This window comes from Peromyscus maniculatus, chromosome 13, assembly GCF_049852395.1.
Source record: "Peromyscus maniculatus bairdii isolate BWxNUB_F1_BW_parent chromosome 13, HU_Pman_BW_mat_3.1, whole genome shotgun sequence".
NCBI lineage: Eukaryota > Metazoa > Chordata > Mammalia > Rodentia > Cricetidae > Peromyscus > Peromyscus maniculatus.
The window spans coordinates 21,364,045-21,385,959 of record NC_134864.1 but is presented as its reverse complement, the minus strand read 5'-3'; the positions used below and the strand labels follow the sequence as shown (position 1 = coordinate 21,385,959).

The 21,915-nt window shown below is 38.7% G+C and overlaps 1 protein-coding gene across 9 annotated transcripts in view; it reads right to left on the bottom strand.

Annotated features, from left to right (window-relative positions):
• Fer (FER tyrosine kinase) overlaps nucleotides 1-21,915 on the bottom strand; it is a 368,133-nt gene that overhangs the window by 172,461 nt on the left and 173,757 nt on the right. For all 9 annotated transcript variants that reach the window (XM_076549751.1, XM_076549748.1, XM_016010068.3 and 6 more), the window contains 3 exons: nucleotides 17,557-17,649; nucleotides 11,304-11,507; nucleotides 2,810-2,932 (listed from right to left, as the gene is read on the bottom strand). In XM_076549751.1, coding sequence (XP_076405866.1) covers nucleotides 2,810-2,932; nucleotides 11,304-11,507; nucleotides 17,557-17,649 — 420 coding nt within the window. The remainder of the gene's footprint in view (nucleotides 1-2,809; nucleotides 2,933-11,303; nucleotides 11,508-17,556; nucleotides 17,650-21,915) is intronic.

The window sequence follows — 21,915 nt, the reverse complement described above, 5'->3', positions numbered from 1 at the left end:
AGCCAAGTGTGGTGACAAGAACCTTTAATCCCAGTACCAACCATAGAGACCTGGAGGTCTGTATAGACAGGCAGTGACAAGGAAGTCATGTGGCTGGGCTGAGAGCCAATGAGAAAGCAGAAGAGAAAGGCAATGAAAACACAGGTTACACAGGAAGAAGCTCTCTCTGGGGAAGCTATGGCGGTGAGGTGGTAAGATAAGGTAGTCGTGGCTCTTCGCTAGTTCTATGATCTCTTTGGCTATTACCTCTGTATTTGGCTCTGTGTTTCTTATTTAATAAGGCTGTTCAGAAACTCCTCTACAAATGTTGGCTTTATAGAACTTGCACTGCACTTGAGGTAGAGAAAAAATTTAAAATGCATGATGTCATATAAAGGAGCATATACCAAACCATTAGAAATTAACCAATAAGAAATAAGAAAAGGAATGAGGGACCATGAGAATATACTGTTTACACACGATAGGGAAGGGCTCGTGCATGAAGTTATCATGAGCAGCAACTAAACTAAGAAAGAACAGGCCATGGAAGCCCACCAGGTTTGCTGCTTTAAGATAACAATTACAGGTGATCAAATAGTCCTATTTAGAACAATACTTCCCCTGTCCTAAATTCTCACACAGGGTCTGTGAGGCAGTACAGGAAAAAACAGTCAGCAGGCGAGGAGCAGATGGTTAAGGCACCCATTCAGTAATAGCATTATTAAGCTGTAAAAATCAGGCAATTCCCCCATTCTGGTTGTCTAGTTTCCCTGCACTTGTGAGTAAATACAAAGAGTAAAGATTGAAAACTATTTTAGTTACTGTAGGCATTACAGTAATAAAATTATATTTTCATGAATAAGAGAATGGGAAACAAAAATTGCTCCTAAAGCAAAATAACATTCTCTATGTAGGCTAAAAATAAAGTCTACAAAGATGAAACTTAGATATTTTATATCTAATTTTAGGTGACATATTATATGGTCAAATATATTAACTTCTTACACAATTTAAATCAAGAAATAGATTCAGTAATAAGAATACAAATAACTTTTCAAAGGAAGATATATGGTAATGATACCACCACAACAAAATCCATATCAATTTGTTCTCTACTCAGAATTGAAAATTGTCCTTCATAACCTCTGTATTACAATTATCTTTAAAAAGAGTAACATGATTTTTTGAACCAAGTGTGTACCAATGTTTACAATAAACAGATACTAATGTGCATATTTCAAATACTAGGCCTTTATATCAGGTTAATGGGTGGATACGCTTTAGGTTTTTACCTCATAAAACAATCATATATAGCTCCTTAACCTTCTACGGCCTCCAGCAGTCACTTATTTGCAAAGCCACTGCTATAAAATACCCCAAAGTATTAGAGATCTGACAGAAAAATAATAATTGACCATGTAACATTCTAGAGAACCTAATCCATTACCTAAGTTCATTTCATGGAAATTTTTATACAGTGAGGGGTGTAATTTTATTTGAAATTATATATTCCTCCTCAGGTCCAGATCTGCAAGTTAATTTCTATCATGAATTTGATCTCTAACATGGTTCTGACTAAGCCTACAGATTGTGCAAATATTCAGTTGGTTTGTGAAGCTAAGAATCAAGATATGTAAAAGAGGTTTATTTTGTGTTAACGTGACATGGGTAACTGTATGTTACTAAATTGAGGTTGATTCATAATAGGATATACTGGGACTGAAGTTCACACTATCAAGTGTATAATTAAGAACACAGAACTTGTCATCTAACTGGAGAAGCTGGGGTATAGAGGAGACGTTAAAGGTAACTTCAGGCTTGTGGGTTCTGGGAAGCTGAGTGTAGGGAGGGAAGAACAAACTGGAATTAGATGTTATGAGTTTGAAGTGAAAATTGGGGGGAGGGCGACACTGTAGGGGCAACACTGTCACTTTTTATTAACATATTAATGATAAAGTCATGAGATTGACCACTCTAAACAGACATTGTTTTCTAGGCTAACAAGGAAAAACACCGTAACATTTAAATTTTTCCAATTACATCAGCATTCTTGGGACTGTCACTTCAATTAGAAGCTGCCCTTAGATCTATAAAAATCAAATGATACAGGTCACCTACCAACTGTAACATCTTTCCCATTTCGACACCACTGTTCATGCTGCACAGCCCTCAAAGGAAAGGGCTCCTGCCATCCCCAACCCAAGTGTTAAAAGGCTCAACGCGACCACTGGTGCACTGTCGTCGAGGTCCCTCGGGTGCTACCTGAACCACACCAACATGCCCATTCCTAACCTCGCACGTCTCTCGGCACATGAAAGAATTGTTTTGTGATAGATCTTAGGGGTAAAAATGGCCTAAAGTGACCTATGACCTGGCTGCCTGGAGAGTTATGCTTTCTGAGAGGAGCAGCATAGCTTTAAGCTGTCCCGAACTTGCACTGTGCTGCAAACCTCATACTCCTACCTAAAATTCTGACTTAACTCCTAATTGCTAGACATGTTCTTTGATGTGTTCATCTTCAAATCTTTTGCTAGACCCTTTCAAAGCATGAATCTCACATCTCAAGATGAAGTGGGAAAGGAAGAAATGAGACCATTTGTAGCCTAGCAAATCCTCGGAAGGAAGGCAATGGATCTTAGTAAAATTAAAGGAGGTCTGGAGTTCAGCTCTGCCAGGAGTTACTGGTATTCACAGAAGTGATTTGTCTTTGACATTAACACACAACTTAAAAACTTTCTTCAGTGTGAGAAACGCTAATGAGCATTCTTTAAAAAAAACAAAAAACAAAAAACAAACAAAAAAAAAAAAAAACCAGGAGCGCGCGGCATACCTTAGGAATAGGATTCAGCAGAACCACCCCAGACTTCTTGGTGATGACCTGTTTTGTTGAGAAGTGGTGATCTATAAGTTGAGGGATGTTTGAAAACCCAGTGCCCTCAAATCGATACAGATTCTGGAGGGAGAACAACAGAACAGGATTATTAGGAGCCACTGTTTCAGAATGAGCATCTCCGTCCATGAGATAAGTTCTATTTAAGGAGGGCCGTCAGTGCACAGCGACACAAATACATTCAACAACCCTCAACTACACACTTGTTAGATAGTGAAAATTAAAAGTAGACGGGAAAATGAAACTCTAGTCTACTGCCAAATCTTTTGACAGAAAAATTTTCAAAACACACAGGACGCATCATTATTATGGCAAGAGAAGCTACCAGAACCGAACTGCACTTTATTAATGTGATGAGCAAGCGAGACAGGTGCCCACTCAAGTTTAGGCACAAGAAAGATGTTTGCATGTGTCTGCCTGTGTGCTCCATTCAATCAACTTTCAGTGCCAAAAACACTGTCAAAAGTTTGAGGAAGCCTAGTAAAACAATAAATACCTTAATGTCTAAAGTCATTTCTTATTTGCTAATCTAATGGGTTTTTTTACAGCAGGACTTCAACGTAGTATTGACTATAAAAAAAAAAAATAAAGGTCCAAACATCATTCACACAAGAAATGAAGATAAAGAAATAGAGTATTGGTGCTAATGCCTTCAGAATCAGCAAGCTCAGAGCATAGAACCTTTTTAGAAGAAATATTTTGTTATTTTAAATGTATACGCCATGTGAGTATACGCCACGTGTGTGGATGCCCATGGAGACCAGAGCTGGCTAGATTTACAGGCGGTTGTGAGACTAACTGAACGTTGTCCTTCACAAGAATAGCACATTGTCCTAATGGCTGAGCCATCTCTTCAGCCTCCTATCTTAGCACATTCACATTTCCTGTCACCAGGTAAGGAGCATATTCTCACACCCTGTCATGTTGTTCCTGGCTTTCCTGTTTAAACAGACCAGTAGTTAGGTGTAAGAATGGTCAACAGTAAATAGAGAAGTAGCCCACTGACCACACTTCTCAATGCCAGAAGAACTGCGATGCAATGCATTAAAAACTTCTGTGTGGTTCTTCCTTAGGCTTAACTGTAACACACAGGAAGTGTGCAAACACAAATGTTAATATGCATTTTAAGATAACTATTAAGAAATACAACTTTCCAACTTTATAAAACCAGGCAGGAAAAGCAGGAGTGACTGCTATAGGCTGAGAAGGAGAACATGAGAGAAACAGCAAGAAGTGGGATAACACAGACTAAAACCCCACTGGAGAGGGGGACTATGTTCCGCTCTTCCACGGCACAGTGCAGTAGAGATGAAAATGTAAAATGTCCCAGAAGTGCAGCGTGCACTAACAACACCAACCCCAAAAACATTGCAGACAAATATATGATTTCTACACTTTTCTTCCAATTTCCTCTTAACACAGCAATTAGGGTAGAGTGTCCCCAAGGATCACTCCTTTCTACGCTAATCTGAGCTCACTACTGTCTGTCTACCTCCTCTCCCTCCACTCCTCCTCTTTGGCTCATTAGTCTCCAAGCACTGACATTACCTTCTTGTTCTAAAACATGATATGCACTCCTTCCTCGGGGAGGTGTGTTGGTTTGCTGCATGAATTAATTCATAAGACAGACAGCCCCACAGGTAATATCTCCTTTCCTGACTTCTTTTCCCAGCTTTCATTAAATACCTTTTCTGTGAAGTTTAAATACTTTTCTGTGAACTCTGGCCACCTACACAATATACAATCTCCACTTTCACACCCCAATTTAATTTCTCACCTCCTTTTCCTTATTGACATAATTCTCCTTACAATATATGACTATTACCTTTCTGACTCTATCACCACATATATTTTACTTATTCTTAAAGGTGTGTGTGTGTGTGTGTGTGTGTGTGTGTGTGTGTGTGTGTGTGTGTACCCAGAGATCAGAAAAGCGTGTTGGATTCCCTCAAGCTGGAGTTATAGGTTGTGAGACATTTAGCATGGATGCTGAGAGAATCCAACTCGGGTATTCTGGAAGCCATCTCTCCAGCCCCAATTTTCCCTTTTCTTTCTTTCTTTTTTTTTTTTTTTTAAATTATCTATCTCCCTTGTAGAGTGCAGACATATTAGGCAACACATTTGTTCATTTTCTCCTCAGCATCATAGCCCTATGGTTTAGTACAATCTGTGGCATATACAGGCTGTAGAAATAGACATCTGTGAAGGACACGAAATGCAGTAAGTGTTGTAAAGGAGACAAGACAGTCTACAAATGGACAAAGGAAAGTCCACACACTCATGAGCATGAGACATTAAAGTACAATGTTTAATAATAAGTAATAAGTAATGAAGCCCATACAGAATGAAACTTGAAATCAACCCTGCTATAAACCTGAGTAGTTACTGCCCTGTCCTAATGATGACTTCATGATTACTATATAATGGGAAAAAATTCCAACTACACAAGGATGAGCCACAAATTCAGAACTGTTATACAAAAAATGTGTTGGCTTTTTATTGCACATTAAGTCTCAGAGCATGAATTTAAAATGTGCTTTAAAGAGCCTAGAGACTGCAGCAATAAAGCTAAGTAATTCAGAGATTTAATCACCTCAAAGTGAACTTGATACTTGATCAATATCTTCTCTCTCCATTTCTCAATTTTAAAAAGTATGTTATTGCCCAAAGCTTTGTGCATATAGGAACTACAATGTGAGGCTTTCATTCACGGCTGTGTCAGGAAACAAATTACTCAGGAAGTAGCCTAGCCACCATTCTAAACTTTGCTCATTTTGTTAGGGTGAGTACATCAAAATTCTAACTATTTTGACACACAGAATGTACTATTGTTACTTATGTTCTAGTGGCCATGCCATGGAAACCAGGACTTACTCCTATTTGTAGGAGTAACACTGGACCACTGGGCCTGTTGACTGGCCTCTCGTGCTTCCCCTGTCCCTTCTCTTTCAGCTTCTGTAGTGACGACTCAACTCTGGGCTGCCACACAGCAAGTGTCTTCTTGAATTGTTTCACATAATAACATGACCCCAGTACATCCATGCTGTCAGCTATGGCAGGATTTCAAAGGTTTTTGTGGCTGAACAGTATGCCATGGTGCATACACAACGCCATCTTTTCTTTATCCAGCTACTGGACATTTAGGTTGATTTCACACTCTCACTACTCTGAATAGCGCAGGGTAAACAATGGAGAAGCATCTTTTTTACAGGTCCATTTCATTTACTCATATGATCCAAGGAATGGGGTGTCTGGATCATGTCATTCTGTGCTCAGGTTTCCGAGGAAGCTCCACAATGGCTATGCTAATTAACATTCCCCACAAAGATACAGACGTTTCTTCATTTCCTTACAGCCTTTGCTTCATTTGTCTTTTGAAAAACAGACACTCTCACAGGAACTGAGGCTGCCTCAGTGGTTTTAATTTATATGGTTAGAGATGTTGAACATCTTTCGTGAATGTCTGTTGCCATTTGTATTTCTTCTAAGAAAAAAAAAATCTATTGAAAAAATGCTACTGTGAAAGGGGGAGACTCATGGGGTCACACCCCGGGACAAGGAACCCCAGGGAATGAGTGAGTGCTGAGGGGGAGGTGAGCCACTCCCAGGGACGAGCCCTCGAAAAGGCCGTCCATTAGAAAGGGGTCAGCCCCCAAACCATATACACACAGACACCAACAAGACTTAGCAGGTTGTGTTTACATATCTGTGCACACACAAAGACATATACATGTAAAATGATGACAATGGGGGGAAAGAGGCCATCGATTTGAGAACGGAGGCAACATGGAAGGAGACTTGGAAGGGTCTGGAGGGAAGGGAAGGGGGAAAGTGATGTGATTATATTCTTAATTTTATAAAAAAAAATAGAAAAATGCTCTAAAGTCTATTCAGACCATTTTTTTTTTAAATTGGTTTATTTGGTTTTGTGCTATTGAGCTACTGGAATTCCTTATGTACTGTGGAAATAACCCCTTCAGCTGTACGGTTTGCAAAGGCTTTCTTGACTCTGTTAAACTGCCTCTTTACTCTGCTGATGGCTTCTTTTCAATGCAGAGGCTTTTCTAGTTTGACGTGAATGCAGCAAACAAGGTTTTGTTGGCCATATTTGGAGACGTATCAAAAAACCACTTCCCAGGTCAGTATCTTAAAGCATTTCCTCGGGTTTCCTCTAGTAGTTTCATGAGTCATGATTTCATGTGTAAGCTTTACTAGATTTTTATTTGATATCTGTAATGATGAGAGAAAGTGGTCTCACTCTTATGCATATGGTCATCTAATTTCCCCAACACCACTTCCCTAACAGAGCCATCGTGAATTCTTGGCTCTGTCAAAAATCAGCTGGTCACAATGTGTGGGTTGGTTTCTGCCTCTCTATTTTGCTCACTGAAATACAGTTCTTTCTGTTTTTAATGTCCTTTGATGACAACTTCCTTGTACATTTCTGGGTCTGGTTATGAGGCCTCCAGCTCCTTGCTCAAGATTGTTTTGGCTATTCGGGTTTATCTATAGTCTCTTACAAACTTTGAGATTATTTATTGTAATTCTTTGTTGAGGAGTCTGCATATCGTATGGGGACATTTTAACTATATTGACTTTTCCATACATACAGGGTATCTTTGTATTTACTTGTATGTTTTGTAGTATCCTTCATCCATGTTTTATAGTTTTCATTTCCTTTCACTTCTCTGTTAAATTTGTAGCTAGTGTTTATAGCTGTTCAAAGTGGGATTGTTATTTTCATTTTGGGGGGGGTGTCAAGTAGCTTTCTTGGCATATAGAAATATGATCACTTTGTCTCAGCCTTTCAACTAAGACCAAGCACATGCAGAAATGCAAATGTGTTTTGAATGCTGATTTTGGATCCTTGGTTTTATAGAATTTATTAGTTCCAACAGTTTTTTTGTTCTTAAGTCTTTTTAGAATTCACTGTGCATGAGACCAGTTCACCTTTTAACAAGGGCAGTTTGCTTTTTTCTTCATTATTCTGGATTCCCTTGATTTTTTTTTTCTCCTGCCAATTGGCCTGGCAAGGACTCATAGTACTATGTCAACAAAAGGCAATGACACTGGGCATCCTTGTCTTGTTCTAGACTTCAGAAGGATGCTTTCCATTATTTCTCCATTCCGTATGGCAATAGCTGTGGGTTTGTCATAAACGACTTTCCTGAGTTACAGTAGTCTTTCCACCCTGTCTTGTGTAGGGTATTATACCATGAATGAATTTTGAATTTTGTAAAATGCTTTCTAAGTGCCTATTTAAATTTCCCTATGTTTTTTGTGTTTGACTCTGTTAATACATCAGCTATTTTTCACTGAAGCATTCTTGCATCTCAGGAATGAATCATTTGATCACAGTGAATGATCTTTTATAATGTGCCATGAAATGTAGTTTCCTAGCATTTTATTTAACATTTTATGTCTATGTTCATAAGCAGTATTGGCCTATAAATTTCTTCTGAGATTGTTCCTTTTCTGTTATAGGTATGCATAAGTTTTTAAGGATTCCTTCTTTTTCAATTTTTTAAAATACTTTGAGAAAACTGGTCCTAGTTCTTTAAATATTTGTAGATCTTATAAAGAATGCATCAAGTGTTAGGCTTTTCTTTGATTACTTTGAAAAAGGTGATACAACAGTAATTTTACTAATAAAATTATTTTATTGTCATTTTTAATAAATGTAATCATTTATTACTGATTCAATCTCAGAGCTCTTTATTAGTCTATGTTTTAGATTTCTAGGCCAGTATGGTAGGCCACAGCTCTAATTCCAGCACTATGGAGTCGGAGACAGAAAAATCCCAAGTTCATGGCTAGTCTGAGTTACATAGTAAGACTGTCTAAAACAACCGGGGGGGGGGGGAGTCATATATATTATTCAAATTTGGGAACCTGCATACCACAGAATTTATCTGCTCTTCTAGACTCTTTTTTTTATTCATGTTTGGAGAAGGGCACCGTTCCAGTGTGAGGCAGAGGCCAATTTCCAGGAGTCAGTATTCTTTCCAGCATGTGAATCCAAAGGCTTGGTGGCAAGTGCCTTGAGCAGCTGAGCGATCTCACCAGCATTCTGGTACTTTCCACATGTTGTTAGACTTGTTCCCAGGCCTTTCAGATAATCCGTTGTTCTCTGGTGGTGCCAGCTGCAATCTCTTACCCTCATCTCTGATACTGAGCATTGTTCTTCATTTAGTTAAAGGCTTATTAAGTTTATCCTTTCCAAAAGCTATCATACTACATTTGTCTTTTTGTATTTCTCAAGTATTTCATGCACCCCTGCTCTGACGTGTAACATTGCCTTCTACTGATTTGGTTCTTCTTTTTCTAGTTCCTTAGGAAGCACCCCAAGGACTCTAGCTAAAATCTTGCTATTACTTTTTGAATGTTGGCACTGGTTTTCCTTTGAGAATTTTCCTTTGAGAATGGTGTTTGTCAAAGTCTATAAGTTTTAGTGTAATGTACTTCCATTTCTATTTACCTCATGAATCTTATATTTCTCATTTAATGTTTTCAGTGATTTGTTTCTTCAAGAGTATTTGATTTCCATGTATCTAATGCTGTTTCCAGGGTTTTACCTATTGTTCATATCTAGATTTATTCCACAGTGGTCAGAAAAGACATTTTGATTTTTTTTTTTTAGTTGCTATTTTTTTTTTGTAGCCCAACATATGGTTTCCAACATATGGAAAATGCTCTGTGTGCAGTTGAGAAGAATGTTTAAACAACTGTTGCTAGATGCAATGCTCTAAAAATGTCTTAGGTCCATTGCTCACTCCTTTGTTCCTTTTGTTGATTTTCTAGTTAGATTATCTGGTCACTAACAAATGCTGGTACTGAATTCTGCTCTTATTATGTTACAGTCTATCTTTCCTTTACGATTTATTAGTATCTCTTTTATATATTTATCTACCTACTAAATTTCACATGCTAAGTATCACCTGTAATTTTTTTGTTGTTGCTGACTCATATGTTTAGGCCTCACATAATACTAAATAAATATTTCCTGAATGAATTAATAAGAGAATAAACAATGCCATTATAGGAAGATTTTCACCAAAGTTTTATTTTAAAATATGTATCATTTTATTTTGAATTTATCATTGCCTGTTAATCTAAACTTCATGGTTCAGTCAACCCTAAGATCAAACTGATATGTATACAAGTTACTAAATCCCTAAAATCCTATAGGTTCCACTTCTGATCATGGCTTAATCCTTCTGTAAGGTAATTAATATTATTCTTGTGCCTCAACAGAAACTTAAATCCTGTGGACAGGCATTTTCAAATGCAAGCCATTTGAAGTAATGGAGAGAAAATAAGAAAAACAGGCAACAATTCTTCCATCTGCCAAAGAAATTGCCATTATAAATTTCTCAATCAGTAAAAGCAGAAAGTCAAAATTGCTATTCAGCTCTTTAGTGCTTAATAAAGACAACATTAACAGGGAGTGGTTTGTGATACTCGGTGCCTGCGTGTTGGTGCAGTGGGTAAATGCATTTGCTGCAAAAGCTTGGAGACCTGAGTTTGATTGCCCACAACCCATGCAGAGGGAGGAGGAGAGGAATAACATCTGAGAGTTGCCATCTGATCTCCATGTATGTGTGCCGCAGCACCAGCCCCTCCCACACACATCACAAACACACACAGTGACCATACACCACGTTTTAAAAGAAAGCAGTTCAGCAATTCTAAATCTCAAAAAATAAATTAGCCTTAGGATAAATAATGTGAATATGCTGTTCATATTTCTTTATCATTTTCTATTTATTGCTTATTAATACCAATAGGTATTATAGAAAAAAACAGAAAAAGATCAATAATATTGAATCATTAAATTCACCACCTTGAATTAAAGAATTTCATTCACATTAGTCAATAAAATAGATGATAGTTTGAAACTAGTTCAAGAGGTGCCCTCAAAAGTACACATCTCGTAATCTTGAGTTTTACTACAGGAAGAAAATATACAGCATTTACATTACTTTTGTTTTAATTTAAAAATACGTTAATACTCAAATTCAACATTTTAGATATTTACATTTAAATTTAATTTTATTGATTTTTTAAATATGATATTTTTTCGTTAAGATTTAATATTTTAATCCATTTTGGAGCATCATATTTATGGAAATGAGGAAAAATTCAATTGTTTGTTTGTATGTTTTTTTGAGACAGGGTTTCTCTGTGTAGCTTTGGAGCCTTTCCTGGAACTCATTCTGTAGCCCAGGCTGGCCTCGAAATCACAGAAATCTGCCTGCCTCTGCCTCCTGAGTGTTGGGGGTTAAAGGCATGCACCACCACCGCCAAGCTGAAAAATTCAATTGTTAAACTTGTTGTGTGTCAAGCATTTCTCATCAACCATCCACCATTACATTTCAAGCATACCAAAATGGATTCCATCAATAATCACATGTGAACTAGCCTGGGAACGTACATCGACAAACTGTATGATGAAGTGTCTCCTCTGCCCATCTGAGTACACAGAAAGGACATATTCACCGGGTTTCCCATGGCTCTCGCGCACCAAGAAGTCTCCTTGCTGCCTCAGTAGCTCTTGGGCCTCTATCCTGGGGATTGCGCCATGGTACCAGTCATGCTCCGCCAGGGGCTTCTCACTCATAGAGGTCATTTCAGAGAGCTGCACAAATGTTTTAAAAACCAAGTTAGAAAAATAAAATCTCATTTTGCCCTAATAAAATTCACTGCAAGTAAAAATACTTCTTACATATGCTCTGCCTTCATCAGCCAATTAAAAATCAAATGGTGAATCTGACATTTTCACAATTATTAAAGAAAATATCCCCTGGAGAACCGGGGCTGAGGTTTAGCACAAATGCATATATAGCTTTCAATACTTCCTACCGTGCACAGGAGCATTAGCATTTAAGGTTAACAGTCCTACTCTTTTTGCCCTTATCATAAAATAAATCTATGCAATAATATTCATCAATCAGAAGGAATATAAAAAGCATTTTCAGAGAAATTCATCACAAACACATTAAACATGTTTCATTCATTGAATTAGTGAACTCTAGACCACTCAGGCTGTGCACTGTACCTAACAGTAGGTAGGAGGGGGTCTGGGCTTCCGCCTGGAGTGCCTGGCTGAGCTCTTCCCACTCACTCCTCTACCTCACCTCTGCTAAAGCCACTGCTCTGTCACAGGCGGGGGCTCGGTTTTGCAAAGCCATGGCAGAGGGAGCCCTGGGTGCAAGGGCATCAGGAACAATGAGCAGTGTGGGGGTGACTACAAGCTAGGAAACAGAGAGAAAAGCAAGCCGCCTACTGTTTTAGAACACACGCTCAACCCAAAGAGTGGAGATAAGCAAGAGCTAGCCACACGGCCCTGAAAATCCTGAACTTAGGGGTGGATGAAATCAGACATGTTATGTCCACAAGGAAGTTCTGTTGCTCATCCACAAGAACTAAACTGCCCTGTACTGCTGGGGTATGATAGCATGTATGTATTTTGGAGTATGGTAGCATGTCCTTGGAAAGAACCCCCCCCACACACACACTCCTTCATGGCTGGTAAGAGCTGAGTACGTCCTTCCACCAAGGAGCCCAAATTAGCCTTTCCTCCTCATAGTCATTTATCTCATGCACTTTGTCCTAGAAAAGGAAAGCTGACTAAGAAGATAAATAAAAGGCAAACATACAAATATGAGGATTTATAGGCTAGTATTAGGAACTTTATGATAAGTAGGCAGTAAATGAAAACTAATTCTGAAGATAGCCTTCATTAATCTGTACCACTAAAGAGGTCAACTAACAAGGAAGGAGTTATTGGTAGATTTGAAGATAAAATATGTTTGGGGGGGATCATCTTGAGAGAATAACTGTTTTGTACTTTGTATTTTGTGTTTAAGAAAACAAATATATTTTATTTATAAAATATGTCCTAATATCAATGACAGTAAGTTTTCACCAGTAGTTACTGGCAATTTCTTATCACACATTTCAACTGAAAATGTAAGGAGATCAGTGTAATTAATAATCACCTTGTAGGCATACTTCAGTGTAGAATACAGGAAGTGTGACAAGATCTGTTTCTTATTTTAAACATTTGAACTTATACATGAAAGAACAGATTGGGTTTCAGACAATAAAAACTGTACAAAATTAACCCCAATAAGCCCTTCTTGAAAATTATGTACAACACAAGTAATTCAAAACTTGCAACTCAGAGATAACTTTGATTTTCCTGAATGTGACCATGTGGAAGAAATTAGCATATGGCTATAATACAAAACGTTATATTTTCTTGTTACTTTCTAACACTTTAAAACTGAAAAAAGTAAATTAAGACCTTAAGAATAATAGAAGACAACTGATGTTTAGAATGTATAATATTTAATTTTGTCTTGTTAAGGGAATAACAAGATTACTCTTCTAGACACAAAGATGAACACTGAAAAGTACATGAGAGCAATCAATACTCCCCAATTTTGATGGTGGGAGGCACATATCATAATACTGATATCATAACTGATAAACCCCTAAAACATAGCTATAATATAGCTTTCAAGAAAAATGTAAACAAATGATTCTATATAAAAATAAGCACATTTATTTTATGTTCAAATTCTAATTCAAAGGTTCCCCCTCATTCCCTCAAGATGGGGTTTCTCTGTGTAATAGTCCTGGCTGTCCGGGAACTTGCTTTGTAGACCAGGCTGGCCTCAAACTCAAGAGATTCACCTGGCTCTGCCTCCCAAATGCTGGAATCATGCCCACCTCAAAGGCTCTTAAAATTAAAATAATACCCATGTCAATACAGTAAATGAGTTTTAAAGAAACAGGGTAGACTAATTTAAACCTTTTGTTCTTTAAACAAAAATGTTTTGGATTAAGTAACAGTAATTGGAACCAAGACTTGGAAGAATCTGATTTTAAATAACATTTTTTTCAAAGAGTCCTATAATAGAGGGACATTATATAGACCAAAGGAATACTACCAGTTCTCAAGTGGCTATGACATGGAACAAGGGGTTGCTCAGTCCCGCATTTGACCAAGTCTATATAAAAGAGGCCTTGGAGAAAGGGCACTATTCCTGATATGGCTGGAACAGCTCTCAGTAATTTCAGTATGGTCTGAAAGCTTTCCAACACAAATGAGCCCTTATGATTGCCAGGAGGCTGGAGGAAATGCTGCTAACACTGCCCAACACCTCTGCCTTTGGCTTCAGAAGCAGGGCCTGACAAACAGTGCAAAATGACAGCCTTGGGAAGATGGAGAGATACTGGGTGTGGAGCTGGTCCCAGGCTCTGGGACATGAGTGATGTGTTCCTTGGCCCCCTTCATATGCTGAAAAAGCACTTGCTGGGAGATGATATAAGATGTTAAAATGTTGGGGTTGGGGATTCAGCTCAGTAGCAAGTGCAAGGCCCTGGGTTCGGTCCTCAGCTCCAGGAGGGAAAAAAAAAAAAGATGTGATAATGTGACCCTAAGCACAACGGATCGCACTATCTGACATAGCAGATACAATATACAGTTAGCATCTCAGCTAGTTTTTACCTCGTGTCATTCCTTCCACCAAGACCCAAATGTCCCACTGGACCTTCTTAAAGGCATATTCATAATTTAATCATTCGGTTAAAAACATGAAGACTGGCCGGGCATTGGTGGCGCACGCCTTTAATCCCAGCACTCGGGAGGCAGAGCAAGGCGGATCCCTGTGAGTTCGAGGCCAAGCTGGGCTACCAAGTGAGTTCCAGGAAAGGTGCAAAGCTACACAGAGAAACCCTGTCTCGAAAAACCAAAAAAAAAAAAAAAAAAAAAAACATGAAGACTAACAGCTATGACAGTTAAAAGCACTATTATGAGTAATTTAATCATTCCCTATATATATTTGCTTTATTTTATCTAAAATTCAATTTTAAAAATTTAAACTTTAAAATTAAATTTTAAAAACAGCCAGGGCTATTACACAGAGAAATCCTGTCTTGAAACCTATCCCCCACCCCCCCATTAAAAATTTTAAATAAAGAAACAGTGATTCATAATTGCTGATTTCTAAATATTGTAAACAAATATGCTTTCAAAAGGAGAAAAATGAATTCAGACCTCTTCCCGACTCCACACAGAAAAGCAACTCCATGTCTCAAGGCATATGTGAGGGTCTGAGAAGGAGACAAAGGTGAGCATTTGCCAGCATCATCTGAGATGGGCAGTGCTTTCCACATATGACATCAACGTCACAAAAAGGAAAAAGTGTTCATCAAAATTAAAAACTGTGTGACACTATCAAGAAAAAACGAAAAAATGGCAAACTTATAGGCTAAGAAAAAACATTTGTATATTACATGTATGCTAAAGGAACTTGTTTCCCCAAAACAATTTAAAGCTCATGCAACTCAACACCTACAAAAACCAAGCTTACAGCTGAGGGTAGAGTTCACTGATAGGGTGCTTAGTATGCATACATGCAAACCTGGGTTCAATCTGCAGACTGTCAAAAAAGCAGACAAAAAATTTTAAGCATGCAAAGACTGTTAAATATAATTATCTCTAAAGAATACATAAATAGCCAATTAGCACATGAAAAATACTAATTAGTCATTAGAAAAATTCAAGGGGCTGGAGAGATGGCTCAGAGGTTAAGAGCACTGGCTGTTCTTCTGGAGGACCCAGTTCAATTCCCAGCACCCACATGGCAGCTCACAACTGTCTGTTACTCCAGTTGCAGGGGATTTGACACGCTCACACAAACATACATGAAGGCAAAACACCAATTCATATAAAATAAGAATAAATAAATTATTTTAAAAGGGAGAGGCTGGAGAGATGGCTCATCAGTTAAGAACACTCACTGCTCTTCCACAGAACCCAGGTTCAATTCCCACCACCCACATAGCAGCTGTCTTTAACTCCAGTTCTAGGGGACCCCATACCCTCATACAGCTATACATGCAGGCAAAACACTAATGCACATTAAATAAAAATAAAAATAAAATTTTTTAAATAAAAAAATCAAATTAAAAGGACAATGACAAACCACAGTCACTAGATGCCTGCAATTAAAACAATAAAAATAAAATAAAATAAAACCAGGAAAACAGTAAGCATTGTTAATTTTGTAAGGAAATAGTAACTTTCAGACATACATTGTTATTAGAAATGCAAATATTGCCGCCAATGTGGAAAGCAGACTCTTAAAATCTTGAATTTAGAATTCCTGTATGCCTCAGTAATTCTACTGTTAGGTATATAGCAAAGAAAAATTAACTCATATTCACAGAAAAATGAAAAATTTCCATGGTAACATTCTTCATACAAGTCCCAAAGTAGAGTTTATCATATGATGATAAAACTAAGATTTTTATCAGATGATGAAGAGACAAACAGTATATAAATCTAAGCAATGAAATAGTAATCAGTCTTAAAAAGAATTAAAGATTACCACATGGTACAACATGAATGAACCTTAAAAATATTATAGTAATAGAATGAAACTAAACCTCAAAGCCTATTGCTGTGTGACTCTGTGCATGTGAAAGGCCCTGCAAGAGGCACAGTCACAAGGATGTGAGGTATCAGGAGATGAGTGAAGACTGAGGCTATCTTCTAATAGGCGTGGAGTACCGTTTCGGGGGGCTAAACCATTCCAGCATCCTGTGGTAATTATGGTTGCACAACACAGTGAAAACTCTGAAACCTCTTGGTGAACATATAAAAACATGAATTTTATGTTCTATTGAGTCCATCACAAGAAAACAAACCGTGTGCTAATGTGGCAAGGGCTTTCCTGTATAAGAAAAAACATTTAACATAATCAAAAAATTTTAAACTCTGACTAAGTCATCTCTAAATACATACTCCCTTTGGACTCCCAGGCCTATGGTGCAACAACCTCATTCACATTCAAACTCCAGAGCCGAGTCGGACAGAGTGGGCAGACAGCAGGTAACACTAGAGCACACTCCAAGTGGTTGTTCAGGACATTTCATGCTTGAACACACATGTTAAAGACAGAACTGTACTATGCTCCACCATGACACACCAAACTGAAATTTCAATGATTAATCTATCAAACAGATTACTTTTATTATTATTAAATGTTCTTCACAACTAACACATTTTAAGAACCCACACACAGTAATAGCTATTATAAAAGTGTTGTTGCCCTAGACACAGTGTTTATTCTGTTCCTCTAGTGAGGTCTCAAACACATGAAAAGCCCTGTAATTATATACACGCAGCACAAGAAATCTCTACCATGCTGGTTCCTTTTACCCATGTTTACCCCAGCAATTTCAGTTAGTATACCCCAGCATGGCCTCACATCATCCCACATCTTCATTAGAAGTTAGAGGTATATTTTGAAAAAGCCTTCACACAGCCTTGATCATACTATGCTGTGGGAATTCTTTTGCTTGTACAAATATTTCCTATAGCTAGCATCTTACTATGCCTAGTAAACTATGACAGTGGATGATGTATAGAAAATGCTTGTAGAAACGGTTCAACAGTACCCAGTTTCCAGCATCCAATGTCCACAGACAATAAGGAAGGTCCATTGCAAAAACGCTATTTCCATCCTTGTCATAAAAATTGTACTTGGGGGTCTACTATATTCAAATGTAAACAGAGTCCAATGCACAGAGAGAGTTGAATCTGCTCTGGTTTTGCTGTTTGTGAGCATAAACATACACACCCTGAAAGAAGAGAGACTGTGATGACTTACTGTTGATGAGCCCAGAGCCGATTTTGGAGACCTAATTATTCCAGCAATTGAATGACGAATAGATTCAAATTTGGATAGCCTCTCTTTTCGCTCCTAGAAGGAATAACAAGCAGCCATCACCAGCAGGAAACCATTGAGTGTTTACATTTTAATATTTAGGTATTTGTTCATAGCTCAGTGTTCTAACTGTCAAATATAAACCAATGCATATAAACTTATAGCATTCTGCTCTTCTGGTCCCTCAATAAATGTCTTGATTTAGGAAAAGAGCTGTATGAATCACGTAATCATGAATCCCGTGTAAGCCAAGTCTCCAAAGGCCTCACTGATCATCATGGTCACGAAGGCAGTGACCAAAGGCAGGCAGGCCAGGGAACCAGCTGGGGGAGGGGGGCAGGACCCTCTCAGAAGCCAGTCAGTCTGCACTTCTCTCTCCAGGTGTATTTCTCAATATCACACATCACAACAGAGTAAACACAACCTTGTCAATTTTCCAATCTTCAGGTCCACTTGACCACTGCAAATGAATGGAGAGTGAGTATAGAAAAGAAGACTTCAAAGGCGAAGAAAATACAGAGAAGAAGGGTTGGGAAGGGCGCATGGGTCTGTGTGGAAGAGCTGGCCTGTAGTCCAGAACCGTGTCATGTTCCAGCTGCTGGCCAGTAGTGGGCAGAGAAAAGAGGACTGGGTGTATCTCTACCGTTTCCTCCCAGCAGGAAGCTCAGTGTTAGCTCTTCCTCCCTCCCCGTCTGTTCCAGAACCCACTGTTAGTTTCTGAACCTCAGCATGTCCCTCTCCCCTGAACACTAACACTGCTTTTACTTTTTCTAAGAGCAGCAGGGAACTAGTTCTAACTAGTCTATGAACTTAAATACTAATCACTGGAAACAACTTAGGATAATCTTCTAATAGAACAGGTAATTTCTCCTTTTTCAACAGTACTGTACTAACTTAGGATTCCATGTAAATCACTATTTGTACACCAATTTGATCATGTATAAGACTGAAAAAAAATACAAACCTTGCTTGGACCTACAAGGGAGCAGAAGTTGGTACTTTGAGCATACACATATTTAATATAATATACTTCTAGAGAAACACATCATTCCTACAGCACAAATGATGATCCCCTTGGGAATGCGAGGAGTTGTTCTATACCTTTAACCCAACCATGAGATAGATATTTAAAAGACAAGAATAAAAATAGTAAAAAATCATGCTAGAAGGCCTGAGAGAAAAAGCATTGAAACACAAGAATCTAGCGACCTTTGACAACGCATGTCTGTCTTCCTCATCCTCAAATGGTCTGTATGCGAATATTTTGTTGTTGGCTTTTAAATCTATTTTTTATGCTTCAGGTGTCTGCAGAAGTAAATCTGATTTCAAAAAGGAACTATGGCAGACTACTGGGAAGTCCAGCAGGCATGCTGTATGCAGGACAGTACTGAGCACACACTCTGGACAATACTGTGGTGGCTGGTCTGCTACTCTGCAGAGAAACTCGCCTTTTCTCCTCTTCCTTCCCGGATCTGCTCGGAGCAGCTGAAGAAGGCACCTTGTTGCTGCAGCCACTGACAGAAAGATGTCACGGAAGTGCTAAGGTCACTGTATGGCGACGACAGCGTCACAGGAAGGCAGCGGGCACTTCTCCTGTGCGCTTTTCCTCTGGCCAGTGCTCTTAAGACACGCACATACCAAAGGAAGAGTTCTTCCCATGTGAGAGCATCAGAAGATACAACTGGAAACTACAGAGACAGCAAAACCCAAAACTACATTTTTTCTTCAAATAAATTTAAAAAAATCAGGGGAGAATTTTAAGTATAGAAAGCATTATCTATATGTGAAGTAATTGTATGTATTCATGTGGTAAACTGGGATGCCCAGTTAGGCTTTTGGCATCCCACCCTAGAAAAGCAAACCCTTCATTAAAACTCTTGAACATTTCCTCAAGAGGGTAATACTAGAATTACATTACAGGTTAGAATTATCTGGTAAGTAAATATAGCTGTGAGACGAAATTGACTTCAAAACCCACTTTCCTGACAAGGTACAAGGGGACAATTGGTTAAAGGCACTATTTAGATAGACTGATCTGAAAACACATTAATAATCACAGTAATCCCACCTTACGATTTAAGGATGAGTAGTCAAAATGCAAATAGGATTTACAAAATCTCCTAGCCAGCTTCTGCTTACTTGGTGCCCAGATTTCTAGGAGTAAAATACCAAATTCATTTGCCAAGCCCTGTCTATATAAGACTCAATATCAGTTTTAAATTACAGTCTACCTAATAACACTGTAGACTGTCCTGAATTTATTGACAGCTGATTTCTATAGGCAAGAATGAAATGGCTATTTAAAAGAAAATAAAGATGGAAAATTCTCTTCATTTCCAGTAGATACAGTGAAGGCATGTGCCAGGCTGCTGGAAGGGGTAGTGGTGTGTTCATTCATCCACCTCAAGTGAGAACAAGATACAGAGTTTGCTCCACAGAAGACACAGGGAACAGATCATCTGGCAAAGTGACAGCTCCTCCCAGTGGAGGGAGGCAGTGGAGGAAAACAGGAGAGTGTGAAAAAGCACCTCATGTTATGAAGATTCTAATGAGAAAAAACAACCTCGACAGCCAAGTTCCACATGCACAATGAGTTTCCCATCCCGTTTAAAATAGTTTTTAATAGTGTGAAATTAAATAAATAAATTAAATCAGATCTTGATAAGACACCCCCACCCACCCATCCACACGTTTCACTGTTGACTTTATGTCAAAGAAATGAATGGTTACTCTTAAAAATTCAAGCTAGAGGTTACCTTCTAAATCAGTCACCACAGACACCATGCCTAACTGCATCTATACATCTGTATTCACATACATATGAAACTAGACTACTTCATACTGATTCTAAATTTACCTGCTATCACCCATGACTGGTATCTTCAGCCACTACAGGAAACAATACCTAAACTTCCTAAAGCTTAGTCGTAACTTCCTGGGTTTCAACCAACTCCTCACCATGACTCAAGCTCGGCAGCAGGAGCACCGTCTGTGGCTGGCTAGGCGTGAGCAGCAGCAGCACAAAGGGTGAGAACAATGAGGCCGCTCCAATGGACACCTCCCTCGCGGCTGCAGAGTGTACGACAGCCTCACTAAAATACCCAGCACTTCTCCTAGCAAGGCCCTGGAGGACATGCTATGGTGGGAAAGAAAAGGCTCCCCCACTGGAAGGGACTAAGACTGGACATCCGTCCAGGTGACTAGTCTGTTCTCAGCCTCCCCAGCAGTTGGAGGGAAGGCTCTGGACTAGAAAAGACCCTGCTACCAAGACTCCCTCCCTCCTGCACTGCACCAATTCCAATAAAGTGCAAGAACATCTGCAGCCACAGTCACTGCCCACAAAGGCCAGTCCTCTTCCACGGCCAGAGGCCCTCACACAGGCATGGGGGAGGAGTCAACTTTCCAAATGGCTATGGGCACACATTTTTATCCATAATGAACCATTAAAACAATGTTTTAATAATCCAATGTTATTTCCTGCAGACAGACTTCTGTAAACAAGCCCAATCTCATGACGTTCTTTGAAGAAACAGCCTGCCCTGGAGGAACAGTAAAGCCTGGAGCCTGAAGAATGGAGAAAAAGATGAAGACAGCTATCCTCAGAAGGACAGGCTGAGAGCCAAATATCTTACGCACTTCTTCAGCAAAGCAGCCATGAAATCTGCAGGGATGTGGCAAGGAAGATTGCCTGAGAAAGTCAATGCTGACAACGACTCCGTGATGTATAGGAAATACTGTTAATATCAGCGCATCCCTTTTTAAAAGGAATGCACTCAAAAATAACTCAATCTTTTACAGATGTTGATTTTTTTTTTCTTGGAAGAATGAAGAATAGATGATTTTCATTTCAACAGGGATTAGACCTTAAGTATTAAGAGAGATTCAGGATGACTTGGTTCTAACTGAAGGTGCTGAGGACTCATGCCCAGTCACCAAGTTGAGGATGCTGCGTTGTCCTCTGATGTTTGCATATTAAGGACACTTATTAAAAGAAACACAGCCCACTTGCTAAAGTCAAGTATCTTTATACCCTGAAAAACTATATTAAGCCACAAATGTATAAAGGGAAAGTCTGATGATTTTAAAAAGACGTCACTGTAAAATAACAGTGCTCGGGGCACTAAGAGCTAGGCTGTAAAATGTTACATCATTTTTCTTGCTTTCTTAAGTCTATGCCAGCTGCACAAGATGATGCCCCTGGGTAAATCAGAGCAAAGAAGGTGGCTGTAACAAGCTCCCCTCCTACTTAACACCCAGATACAGTTCAAGTGCTACAGTGTTTCCCTAAATGTGTAACCAAAA